This window comes from Nelumbo lutea, chromosome 1, assembly GCF_056320005.1.
Source record: "Nelumbo lutea isolate HS-2025 chromosome 1, American lotus-T2T, whole genome shotgun sequence".
In the NCBI taxonomy this organism is placed as follows: Eukaryota; Viridiplantae; Streptophyta; class Magnoliopsida; order Proteales; family Nelumbonaceae; genus Nelumbo; species Nelumbo lutea.
Genome location: NC_142684.1, coordinates 134,926,131 through 134,940,158, shown reverse-complemented (window position 1 = coordinate 134,940,158; position 14,028 = coordinate 134,926,131). Strand labels below are relative to the sequence as shown.

Sequence of the window (14,028 nt, the reverse complement as noted above, 5' to 3'; positions counted from 1 at the left end):
AAAAAATGTTCAATTTTTTTCTTTTGGAGTACTGAATCTAAAGAGTATTCCTTGTTCTTGAAAATCATGTCGTTTCTCTCTTGCCAAATACACCAAAATATCACTGGTGGAACAATGTTCCATGCTAGCCTCCCCCTTTTGGGCAGGCATCTGCTTGGTGAACGGTCCTAAGATTTTGGACCATGCCCATTCAGTGTAAAAATAAATCATTTACAGATTCCAAGTGGTTATTACACAGTACACAATTAGGGGAATCCACTGCCTTACTCTTCATCATCAGATTATGTCTTGTAAGTTGTAACTATTCTGTTTAGATATGTAGTCCCTATAAAGAAAGCCATTTTTGAAGGAATACTCTTGCTCCATATAATATTTACAAGAAGTCAGGAACTGTCTGATCATCTGGTTTGCCTAGAAAATTGGAGAAAGATCTTATTGAGAAATGGTCTGATTTTCCCCCACCCCTAGATTCTTCTATAAAATTGGTCAACATCTACCATGTGTTGTATGGTATATGTAACAACTCCATCTGGGATCTTGGATCCTACCTCCTAATCATTTAAATTCCTTCTAAATGAGGTGACCAAACCATCCCTTCTTCTCAATTGTAGACATTGTATTAAAAGGATTAGGCCTTGAGGTGTGAGGCGTACGCCAAGGTTCAAAGTATCGATATGCCCCTATGTATCAGTAAGAGCGTATTGGTACTAAAAAATCACTGTTCAATGTGTATTTTTAGTTTTTTCAAATTTTGATTTTTGAAGATGTTTTTTATTGAAGTAAATGAGGATTCCGAAACACCTGTAAATAGATGTATCGAGACCAAAAGATACAATACGATATGCTTGATACAAGGCGTATCATATCGATGCTTTGAACCTTGGCGTACACCTTGAGGCAAGACACATAGATTTTGCCTCAATATGTGACCTAAGCCTTTGTCGGAATGAGGCATAAGTCTCAAGTCTCAAGGTGTGAGGTATAAAAAGGTGTAAGCCTCAAATATCAATAATTAATTAGTGATTTAATGCAAAAAATATGTATTTTTATAATTTAAAACATATAGGAAAAACACTTCCATAATTATGGACCAAACAAAAAGGTAAATCAAATTATGTTTGTTTTTCTTAGTGTTTTAAGATAGTTCAATGTAAAAAGGACTAATCAAGTTCTTAGATGTCCCAAGTTTGTTATTTTTCTCATTTGTTCTCCTAATTGATTTTTTCTTAATAATAATAATAATAATAATAATAATAATAATAATAATAATAATGGTAATAATAATAATAAATTATTATTATTTACATAGATCAAATCAACTAAGAAGTTTCCTTTCTTCTAAATTAGTTTTTACATGCAATATAAAATGTTTATAATTGTTAGTTGATTAGCTATTATAATATTTAATGCTTAAATGCCAAAGTTTATTGCTTATAAACTTCTAGTTTATAAATAGGTGTATCGAGACCAAAAGATAAGATATGATTTGCTCGATACGGGGCGTATCATATTGATGCTTTGAACCTTGGCGTACGCCTTGAGGCAAGGCACACAAATCTTGCCTCAATATGTGATTTAAGCCTTTGTCTGAATGAGGTGTAAGTCTCAAGTCTCAAGGCGTGAGGTGTAAAAAGGTGTAAGCCTCAAATATCAATAATTAATTAGTGATTTAATGCAAAAAATATGTATTTTTATAATTTAAAACATATACGAAAAACACTTCCATAACTATGGACCAAACAAAAAGGTAAATCAAATTATGTTTGTTTTTCTTAGTGTTTTAAGATAGTTCAATGTCAAAAGGACTAATAAAGTTCTTAGATGTCCCAAGTTTGTTATTTTTCTCATTTCTTCTCCTAATTGATTTTTTCTTAATAATAATAATAACATATAATAATAATAATATTATTATTATTTATATTATTACTATTATTACTATTACTATTACTATTATTATTATTATTATTATTATTATTATTATTATTATTATTATTATTATTATTATTATTATTATTATTATTATTATTATTATTATTTACATAGATTAAATCAACTAAGAAGTTTCCTTTCTTTTAAATTAGTTTTTACATGCAATATAAAATGTTTATAATTGTTAGTTGATTAGCTATTATTTTATTTAATGCTTAAATGCCAAAGTTTGTTGCTTATAAACCTCTAGTTTATAAATGTGTACCTTCTATCATTTTAATTTAGTATATTATATGTTATTTTTATCAATTTATAAACTTTAATTAATTTTTTCTTAAACTTTGAGGCTTACGCCTCACCTTTTTGGGCCATTATGCCTCAACTATGCCTTAAGCCTTTTAAAACCTTGATTGTAGATAAATTATAGAAACATAAGCCCCTCAGACAAATTTTTAACGTATTTATGATTTTGTTTCTAAAATAAAAATGACTGTCATTTTAACAAAAAGAATATCTAGTGGAAAAAAAAAACAATACGATTTTGCTGACGTGGTAGTTGTTTCTCATTTTGAAAATTTGGGAAAATCTATATTGTTGGAAAGATACAATACCAAAAGAGCTTCATCCAACCCCCCCTTCCCCCTATGAATTCATAGTTGACCCAACAAAACCATAAATTTGGCAACACTCCTATAGAGACTTGTGTTGGTGCATGAGTAGACATGATCAAATATAATTTTTGCCTATTTATGATAGAATGCTGATGTGGCTAATTATTTAGGGGGTGTTTTACAACTTGAATTTTTTTTTTCTAAAAATTAATCAAAACCATTTAGTTTGAAAACATATTGTTTCTCAAAACAAAAACACAAAAACATGTTCTTGGTTGTGTGTTTGTTTTTTGTTCTCAAAACTGATACCAAAAACATGTTCTTGAATTTAGTTTCAAAAACATGTTTTCATCTGATTATTCAACTTCATGCTCCATAATAAATCATATAATTTTTATACTAAAAAATTGTTTTTATTTTAAAAACCAATACTTTTGTTGGTTCAAAAAATATGTACTATTTTTTAAACAAAACCAACTTGTTTTTCCTTTTAAAAACAGAAAATAGAGTTCAAGAACATGTTTTTTATTGATGTGACTCTTTCAAAAGCAAGTAAAAACAAAAACATTCATATTGTAGAATGCCCCCTTAAATGCACCGGCAGATAAAAATATTACCTTACCAAAATGGGTTTATTAGACTGATAGCTTTGGGAAAAAATTAACATTAGTTCCTTCCTTGAAAGGTTAAAGACAAGGTTAGAGGTGTAAATCAGGTCGGGCTAGGCTGCCACAGCATGGCCCGTGGGTCATCTTGGGTCATGCTGCCCTGCCTTGGGATAACTTGGGGGGTCGGCCCAGCACAGCCCAAGGCTCAAGCCCGTGTTGTGCCACAGTCCAGGCTGGTCCATGGGCCAAGCTGGGCCGTGGTTGGGCCAAAGCTATTTATTTAAAAAATTTGAAAAAAAATTAAAATTTTAGTTTTATATGAATTTTGATGTATACAATTGCTTATATATACAATAATTAAATAAATTAATATAATAAAATTGAACACAATTGTTTATTTTATTAATATATTATATACTATATATAATATATAATATATGGGCCGTGCCATGGGCTGGGCCATGCTGACATGAAGGCCACATGTGACATGGCCTACTCAGTTGTGCCGTGCCAGAGTGGCCCACGGACCTAAAACCCCAAGCCCAACACAACCCACACAATCGTGTGGGGCTTGGCATGGCCCGCGTGCCATCATCTTGGGTCGTGCCAGGCCGGTCCAAAGTCGGGCTGAGCGGCTACCCCTCTAGAGAAGGTCATGCTGCTTTTGGTGGAGGTACTCTCCTACTCGATACATATTTAGTCTGCAATTTGGGTGGGCCCAACCCAAGCTCAACTTGACTCAGCTCGAGCTTTTGCATGGATTGGTATTGGATTCTCAATATCAGAATTGTGCTTGGGTCTAAAAATTTCTTGATCTAAACATGCGTTGCATTTGGTTGGGCCTTGTATAACCTGAGCCTCTTGGTCCAAGTAGCATTCTCAATATGTTAGGAAGATTTAGCATAACCACATTGAACCGAACCGACCCATTATATAGGATTTAGATCTATATCACGTGTCTTGATTTTTTTTTTCTTTTAGGCTGTGTTTAATTGAGATGTAAATGTGGATTGACATAACACTCAACCGTTTGTTTTTTTGTGTAAAAGTAGACTGGTGTTGTAAAACTTTACACTCAGTCTACTTTTGCAATTGATTGTTTTCCATGTAAAAGTTACATCGAAAACCAATGTAATCATGTTTTTTTGGTTGAATTTTACATCGGTAATCGATGTAAATGATACATTGATTAAATTGATGTATTTTTACATTCACTCTCAATTTAAAATTCCCAATGGTCCAACAGTTTTAAATTAATAGACTTTTATACGATGGATTTTCCATTGACTGACTTTTATATGATGGGTTTTTCCATCACATTTAAACACGGCCTTAAGTTTCAACTAAATAATCCAATATTCATATTGGTTGATAAATTTCTGCAATACAAGAAGGGGGGGGGGGGAGGGGTTTGTCTTATTCATTCCAACTCAGTTCGATCATGTTAACTTGCATTACTTTAAAATTCCCAACGGTCTAATAGTTTTTAATTAATAGACTTTTATACGATGGATTTTTCCATTCACTAACTTTTATATGATAGGTTTTTCCATCACATTTAAACACGACCTTAAGTTTCGACTAAATAATTGGTTGATAAATTTCTGCAACACAAGAGGGGAGGGGGTTGCCTTATTCGCTCCAACCCAGTTGGACAAATTATCCGACTAAATTCTCTCATTTGATCATGTTAACTTATGGTCTAAGTTAGAAGGTTGTGGGGACAATTGGACAAATCACTCAACATTCCTACATACTAAATGTTAACAAACGCTGGCGACAAGAGAAATCATCCCTGGTCACGAGTGAACGCAGGCGACAAGAGCACACTTCCTGTATGTTGTCACAAGGAATTTTTTAATATATAATAATAAATCACCCAGCGAAAGACGAAAGCCCACCTGTGAACCTCCTATCAGTCATTTTTTGTTGAGCTGAGAGCCGAATCAAAGGCCCACACTTTCAAAAGAATTTAAGATTTAAGGTGTTGAGTACTTGGTGGGGCGTGGGCCATGCCGGGCCTCTGCTGGATCACTCCTGTCCTCGCCATCAACCCAAGTCCGGATATGCTAAGAACAAAGAAAATGTTTCAATATGATCTATCTATACATCACAGACATGGTGGGTCCTAGTCTCATAGTAGATAGAATTTATGTTAGAAATAAGAATTATTCATCAAAGTTCTTATAAAATAATAGAAAAAATATTTTTTTTTATTTTTAGTTATTAAGTTTCAAATTTATGTCTATATATACAAATATTATGAAAATTATATAAATCAATTGCTTAACTGATGGTGGCTTAGTTGATAGGTTTTATGGGGGTTTAAGGGTTTGTGGGAATGGTCTGCCCCTAATTTGAAACTCTATAAAACCAAGAAAATTGTTTTTAGCATGAGATTAATAATCAAGTTAAAAAAAATAATTTCAAATTGAATGAACGGAAACAACCATTAACTCATATTAGATGATTTATTTGCATTTTATTATTTAACATGAACAATCCATGAAACAAATATACATTAAATTAATAACAAAATAGAGAAAAACATAATATGCCATGTAAAGAAGCAATGGTTTCTTTAGACTTTTACATAAGAAGAATAGAAGATAGGTCCACACCATGTAGTGGTGGGAAAATTTGTGTTTTGACATTAATTTGGGTTCAAGATAAGGTTCATGTTTAGATTGGCCTTTAGAGAGAGAGAGATTTAAGAATTATTCTATTAATTGAATATGGATTTTATGAAAAACAATTTAAGAATTTTAATTTTGATTTGTTATATTTTTAATGGATTAATTTAAACATAAATATGTACATATGAAAAATGAGTGGAGAAATAAATAGATGAGCTCTATTGTAAGAGGACCCTCCCCTCTTTCCTCTTTCTATTATATATATTATAGATAAATAGATCCCGTCCCAATTGCCCGAATTCAGATCTGCTACCAAAAAATCCCAACCGGTTGTATTCTCATGCAGTGGCCCGTTGGGACAGTAGATCACTAGATCTCTACCCGGCCCGAAGGCCCAGCCCATTGATGTCTCGAAATATAAATAGACTATTTATGGGCCTGGAGGCCTGACCTCGTACCTCACGTCCAGTTCCCTCCTATAATGGCAAATCTTCATCGATCCGCTGAACTAAAGGGGCAACACCAACCAGGAGTCAGGATGGCGAATAAGGGCATTTTAGTAAATAAGGAGAATGCATAATTACTAGAAACACCCTACCATAGTCCAATATTCCCTTAATTCATCGTAAAGGGCCCAGTTTCTTAACCCGGGTTAGCGCGCGAGTGACGGCCCGTGATATAAATGAGCAGAACTGTGAAAAGGCTTTTTGTCTCGGTGTCTCCGATGTTTCTTCCCCACTTCATTCATTAACCAGCGAGCTTTTTTGCATGGCGGCTTCTCCGTCGCCTCCATTCGGCTTCGTTGATGAAGAAAATTTTCTCTGGTCTCCTCTCTTGGTTCTGCGTTCGCTTCCTTGTTCGTTCCACGTTGAAGGCTGTTCAGTTACTCTCTTTCTCTTTCCCTGAGCTCGTGTTTGTCTCGGTTTGAGGTTTATTTGATGATTCAGTTCATTCAAGCAGCGAAGTGGGTTTTGATCTTCTTTTGCGGTAACCGTTATTTTCTTCTCTGTTTTTTGTTGAACCACTTCGATTTCTGCTCATTCTTTTGTCTGTTTGCGCTTTATTTTTTGTTTTTAATCTTTATACTATGAGTTGAAGAGCTTGTTTTTTAGTTCATTTCAGGTTTTAGTATCTGATGATGGCGGGTTCAAATTTTGACGCAAGGATGATGTTAGTTTCTTCGCCGTTAACAGTCATGCTTCTTCTCATCCTTGCTTCTGCTTCTGTTGTTATATAGTCTGTCTTCTTCATGTTTATTTACTAAGCATATTACTTGGTTCGTTTGTTTAGGCTTGACAGATATCTTTATGATTACTTCTTGAGAAAGAACATGCATACGACGGCCTGGATATTCAAGAAAGAGGCTGAAGTTGCGGACGGCCCTCTTTGTAATGCATCGTTAAAGCCATCTTTTCATTTTGATTTGTTTCATATTTTTCTCTATTTTTCTTGAACGAATGAGTTTGTGTACTTCCATTGTGGAAAATCGGATTGATCTCTGTCTTGGTGATGATGAAGTTTCCCTCTCATTATTTCTCCCCTTACAGTGGATTCGATATTGCATTGATTGCATTCTGAAAGAAATCGTTTAATCAGTAGAAAGAAACACTTCTTTGCAGTAAGGCATTTGTCTAAGTGCCTTTTATGATCAGGAACTTGGGTTTCTTTTTTTAGGGATTAGTTCGCCTGAGGGCTTCTTATGGGACTGGTGGTCTTTGTTTTATGATGTATATACCTCTGGAGAGCGAAAGGATCATTTGACCAACGAACAACCTTCCTTCGAGGTGATGCTTTGGTCAGCTTTATATTTTGTGTTGTATTGTTATTAGCAAGAATTGTTCGTCTGTCATCTTAGTCGATCCCATATATTTAGGACAAGGCTTAGATGATGATGATTATGCATTTCGTAGCAAGAGGAATGCCACTGATGTCATCTTTAAAATGCTTGAATTGCATTTATAATTGAATTCTTTTTCTCATCAAGCAGGATTATAGGCAGGGGATTAGTTTGGACAGGTTCATTCCTTTGGAATCCACATCATACAGTGTACCAGAAGCTATGTTTCCAAGAACTGGGCTTCGTGAAGCAGGTAAGTTATAGACCTTGTTTGGAGCTTCTTCTCTTGGTTAATCAATTGTTCCAGTTCTTATCTTACGCCATTGTTTTTACTGCCAATTTAACAAAACATGTATTTCTATGAACCTATACAAATCGAGATTGTGAGTATATCTCATTGTTTTATCATGTTGAAACAGTTTTTAGTCGATGAGATTTGTAGAGCCATGTGGTGTTTAAATGGAGAGCAGCTCAAAGATGACCTGCCATGAACATGACTTAAATACAGAAAGGAAAGTGGGCATAAGTATGTTTTACAAACTTGTCTGAAACTCCTTAATCCTCTAAGACAGGCCCTACCTTAGGTCTTCCAACAATCCAAGCTGTGGGATGAGGAAACAAATAGGGTATAAAAATTACAAAAGAAAATTATGCTCAATGATTTGGACATGAGGAACTGCTAAAGATTCCAAAGGTTATTGCTTTAATGTTTATCCCTAAAGTGAGTGTGTTTATGCATGCATGTAATTATATTAAATGATGCCATCTACACACACACACACATGCACACTCACATGCAAATAATGCATGTACCAGTGAATCAAAGATATGTAATGGTAAACTATGGTACCTTGTTTAATTTTGTAAAAGATTAATATAATACCTCATTAATTCTGATATGAAAATATGAGCAAAGTATTCATGCAACTTGACATGTTGAATAAATAAATTTTATGCAATTTAATTTGTTTTATAATTGATGAGGGGTAATTTGGTCCTCTGAATGACATCACAACACATGGCACCCCTAGACACCTAGATGACACATCAACATTAAGCAGACCACCTTGGCGGAGCAGCTAGCAGCACCTCATCCAGGGACAACCTATAGTACCTTGGCTTGGTCGACCTAAGTTACTTCGATATAAGGAGCGACCTCCTCCAAGGACTAGCCGAACTGACTTGGGAACAAGTAGCAACTTGCATGACGTGTTTGCCGACTTACTCTTTGAGCTCGTTATCAAGACCGAATTCTCTGGGACTAACATTGCTTGACCATTAAGCCCACCTATCTGCATCGTCTACCTCAGAGTCAATTGAAAGGATCTTAGCCCTCTTCATGGATCATGTAACTAATAGAGATATTCTCTCCGAGCATGGTGGGAGCAACTCTTTGAGAATCTCGGACCCGCTATTGGGGGCCTCCATCCCCCCACACCTACATAAAGACTTCATTCTTTTGAGAGAAGGTACGTGCGATTATGCTCTCGCACACTCTGATCTTCTAAACATTCTAATTTCTTCTAAAATCCTGATTCACTGACTTAAGCATCAAAGTGCCCACCCCGGGTAAAAGAAACCTGGGTATTCTGAAACCATTTCCTTGCAGGTCTCTCTAGAGAACTACACAGCTCGCCGATCTACTTAGCTCGGCATCCAAACTACCTCCTAGCTCACCCCTAGTTAGTTTGGCTTCCGAGTTACTTTCCAAGAGGAAATCCTCCAGCTCGGGATCCAAGTCATCAGCCAGCCGGGAACTGTCGGATCATGCACTATCAGTTGGCGTCGTCTGTGGGAATACGCAACAAAAAGTCATAGTCTCACCTTGCTTACTGATCTAATGGCTTCTTCAAGCAACCAACTTGCCAACAATAGGGGTGTCAACGGTATTTGAAAATCCGATTTCGAATTCGAGATTCTACATAATCAAATCAAATTTGGATAATTTAAATTTCTAATCGGTCAAATTCGGATATCCTATTCAAACCAAATAGCTAATCGGATATGACTTGATTCAAATAGATAAATATCTGAATTTGACTGATTATTTAATTCTTATATATAATATATAAAATTTTTAAATGTTTTATATAATTTATATATATAATAATTAAATTATATAAATAATTTATATATTTATATACTTTATATAAATAAAATATTTATTAATTACCTAAAATAATTAATTAGTCGAATTCGAATCGAATATTTGAATATTTAATTAGATTCGAATTCGAATATTAATTTTTGATATCCATCGGATATTGAAAATTTTAATCGGATTCAAATTTAGATATTGCCTGATTCAATTCGAATTTGATTCGTTTACACCCCTAGCCAACAACAATAACAACTAGGTCACTAGGGGCATGGCCAGGCTGTACCACTCCCAAAGGTCCCCTCAATGACCATTGGACAACTCACAGTGCCCCTGACCCTACTCGGAGTCCCAACTGTGCCAAACCCGACTTTTCCATTGCCTTAGGTGAACGTGCCTCTCCCTCTGGTTGAGTCCACAGTGGCTCCTGTTGGGATTGATGTGTGCCAATTCCATGAGTTGGTGCAGTATGTCTGGGGAATGAACGTATAGATGAGGACATGGGAAGAAAGGTTTGCTACCTTGGTAGGGACACAACAACAGCCATAACAACAACGACAACCATCACATAAATCGCGAACACAACAATAGCAACAACAGAATCATAACGTCAGGTCAAACCCGAACCAGGTTCTTGACTAGAACTAGGATCAAATTCCTGAACAAAACTTGAATCGGACCCTAGTAGAAGAGATGAGCCGAGCTACAACACCCATTGGGACTGAAGCCACCAGCACGACTAAAGGGTCCCGAAGGAGGTGCCGTAGTCACACGTCGTGCTTTGAAGAAGAGTCAACTTGGCCTGTTGCAAGTGAGGTGGAGAAGAAACACGAGAAGGAAGCCAACTAGATTGGTAACTCGCTAGCACAACATGTGTCTCGCACCTCGTCACTAGCTGCCAAGATCCTTGCAGCCCCGTGGCCTAAAGACTTTAAGGCTTCCAGCCTAGAATTTTATGATGGAACAACATACCCCATTGACCACCTTGACAATTTTCAAGCCTTAATGCAATTACACGAGGCCAATGATGTGTGCCTATGGCCTTCCTGATGACTTTCCGAGGTACAACTCGGATATAGTACTCGGGATTGGCCGTAGGCTCCATAAGAAGTTGGAACCGATTCATTGACCTATTTACCATGCAATTTGCAACCAACAGGAGGTGCCCGAAGTTGGCGACCTGTCTACTAAATGTCGTTAAGAGGCCGGACAAGAAGCTTCAAGATTATATTAAAAGGTTTAATCTAGAGCGGTTACAAATTCCTAACCTCGACCTTGCTGTCCAGCTCACCACAATGGTCAATGACGTCCAATATCTAGACTTTGCTAGGAAGTTGAGTTGAATCCTTTGGCCTTTATGGAGGAGTTCCTTAACCAAGTGGCCAACTTCACGAAGGTTGAAGAGGTGCTTGGATCCCAGTTAGAGTTGAATGGCAAGCGAAAAAGGACTAAAGAAGAAGCAGGGAACAACAAGCAACGACTTAAGAGGAAGTCGCCAAAGAAAAGCCGATCAACCCGCAACAAGCGAAGCAGGTCACCAAAAAGGAGTAGGTCTCCCCATTGAGGTTCTAGATCAGGTCGGCGACCCAGAACCCCGCTAGTTTAGAATCGGAATTATACCGCCCTAAATGCAAAACGAGGCGAAATACTAATGCAGATAAAGATGGCTGAGTACATAAGATGGCCACCCAGGATGAGAGGAGACCCTGCCAACAGAAACCCTAATAGGTATTGCCATTTCCACCACGATATAATCCACGATACTGAGAACTGTAGAAACCTAAAGGACGATTTGACTGACCTACCTAAGTGGCTCAGGCTGGCCTGGACGAGCATGGGTTCGGTTAGAAACTGTTCTACTAGAAACCGTTGATTCACGAGATGTTGAACTTTATGACTCAACTCTTCATCGAACTCTACTTCAACGGCCTTTCTCGCATCACGTCACCACACGGTATCCATGGGCTAGCCGTCCTCTCGAGAAAGAAAGAAATATCTGCCCTTCCAATCCTTAATTTTCGAAGGAAAGCCTTTTAGTAGCTTATAACCGCGACTGAAAGGAAGATAAATGCAATAGGGCACGTTTGGGAACTTTTTTATGCTACACAACCCTGAAAAAATATATATCTAGAGGGAAGTCTAAGTAATAGCTCAAAGAAAGCACCCCTACAAGAGTCCAGACAACATTAGGATGAAGTTTCCCCAAGGAGACACCATAAAAGGAAAGCACCTCGGGAATGAAAGGGTGCAGAGGAAAACGAAGGCCGGCGATCAGCGCCTCCTCAAAGACAGACCTCACCTTGGCCATGACTCCACGAGAATTGATCCGGACTGGGTTGGATGCAATTGTATACAGTAGGGATTTGGAACGTTGATATTAAGTTCACTATTTGTTCCCGGTTCAGCTCGTTGGGGCCGAATAGGGTAATCTCTAGATCCGACTGAGACGTTGAGGTCTCGGCATGAGAGCCTCGCCGTTCTTGTGTTGAGGACCTCTCCTCAACCCAAGGAAAGTGCAACGACCTCCCTTCAAAACCACCTAAAGACCCCAACATGTTTACAGAATAAAAGAACTCACCAGCTTTTTGGGAAAATAGAAACCAACAACAGGCCAACTTCAATCGACGACCTAATAGCGACTTCTTGACGAGACTCTCCTCTAATTAATCACCCACTCCCTCGACGAAAACCTCAAAGTAGTGCGGGTGGGACTCCAATGGGGACCCCCTATTTATAGCCTGTTGGGGAGGGAAATTGACAGCTAAGATGCCCTACCAACAAATCGACGATCAAAAAGACTGTACTGCATGCGGGCTGATTTGAGTTTTGATTTTGCATGCCTAACTTGCACGCCCACTTAAATTTTGAAAATTCAAACCTTGTGGCAGCCTCGCCTGTCTTTGAGTCAAGTGATTTGTGGATCGATGGAACAAATTACCAGACTGAGAAAGGCAATTGTGAGTTACTCCTTTCGTCGAGCTAACGTTGACTTGGGAGTGGGGGCAATTGATGAGGGGTAATTTGGTCCTCCAAATGACATCACGACACGTGGCACCCCTAGACACCTAGATGACACCTCAACATTGAGTAAGCAGATCATTTTGGCAGAGCGGCTAGCAGCACCTCGTCTAGGGATGACCTATAGTACCTCGGCCTAGTTGACCTAAGGTACCTCGGTGTAAGGAGCAACCTCCTCCGAGGACTAGCTGAGCTGACTTGGGAACAGGTAGCGACTTGCAAGATGTGCTCGCCGACTTACTCTTTTAGCTCGTTATCAAGACCGAATTCTTTAGGAGTAACAATGCTCGACCGTTAAGCCCACCTACCCGCATCGTCTGCCTCAGAGTCAATCGAATGGATCTTAGTCTGTTGTGCGGATCATGTAACTGATAGAGATATTCTCTTTGAGCATAGTGGGAGAGACTCTCTGGGAATCTCGAACCCGTTATTGGGGGCCTCCATCCCCCCATGCCTACATAAAGGCTTCATTCTTCTAAGAGAAGGTACACGCGATTCAGCTTTCGAGCACTCCGAAACCATTTCCTTGCAAGTCTCTCTAGAGAACTACACAGCTCGCCGATCTACTTAGCTCGACAACCAAACTACCTCCTAGCTCACTCCTAATTAGCTCGGCTTTCGAGTTACTTTCCAACAGGAAATCCTCCAGCTCGACATCCAAGTCATCAGCCAACCGACAACTGTTAGATCGTGCACTATCAATAACCATTTATTTAGTTACCTAATTGTGTTGGTGTCATTTACTTAATTTTGACTTACAAAACACATATTTGATTTAGAAGAAACTGAAAGAACATAGATGACCATTTGAACTTGGTTATCGATATGTATCCACAAATCAAGACTTGACATCCATATCATTGTATTGTACTTGTAGAGAAGATGGGCCGAGTGGCCCATAGGCTGTTATTCTTTCTTACTGTTTATGTTCCTTTCTGTAATGGTTCTTATTCTGGGCCCATCCTCTTTTATGTTATGTTCTTGTAATTTCTTGCCCAACCAAGGGCGCCCCCGTGTAATTATTCAAAACTAACTTAATGAAATAGTGTTAGGGTGTTAGAGGGAGAGTGAAGTTCTAACCTCTCATACTCTAAATCTCTTTGTTGCCATCTCCCTCTTCATCTTCTACTCAATAGAAACAATCTTCTCTGCAGTTTTTTATTCCTTTTGATTTCTACATCTATCCTAAACAGTTCCACACTCACAAGGACTATTTTTCTTCTTGGTATCAGAGCAGGCCTGAACTTGGTTTGTCTCTCATGTGGGTGTAGTCCAGTTGACTGCATGAGAG

The 14,028-nt window shown here is 37.8% G+C and overlaps 1 protein-coding gene across 2 annotated transcripts in view; it reads left to right on the top strand.

The window, feature by feature from the left end:
* The first annotated feature begins 6,457 nt into the window (after positions 1-6,457).
* Positions 6,458-14,028, top strand: part of LOC148877729 (uncharacterized) — a 28,764-nt gene continuing 21,193 nt past the window's right edge. The window contains exons 1-5 of one of the 2 annotated variants that reach the window (XM_088943071.1): positions 6,458-6,771; positions 6,897-6,954; positions 7,075-7,172; positions 7,459-7,568; positions 7,772-7,874. In XM_088943071.1, coding sequence (XP_088799197.1) covers positions 6,920-6,954; positions 7,075-7,172; positions 7,459-7,568; positions 7,772-7,874 — 346 coding nt within the window. In that variant the 5' untranslated portion in view covers positions 6,458-6,771; positions 6,897-6,919. The remainder of the gene's footprint in view (positions 6,772-6,896; positions 6,955-7,074; positions 7,173-7,458; positions 7,569-7,771; positions 7,875-14,028) is intronic. The other variant, XM_088943062.1, reaches the window with a different exon arrangement.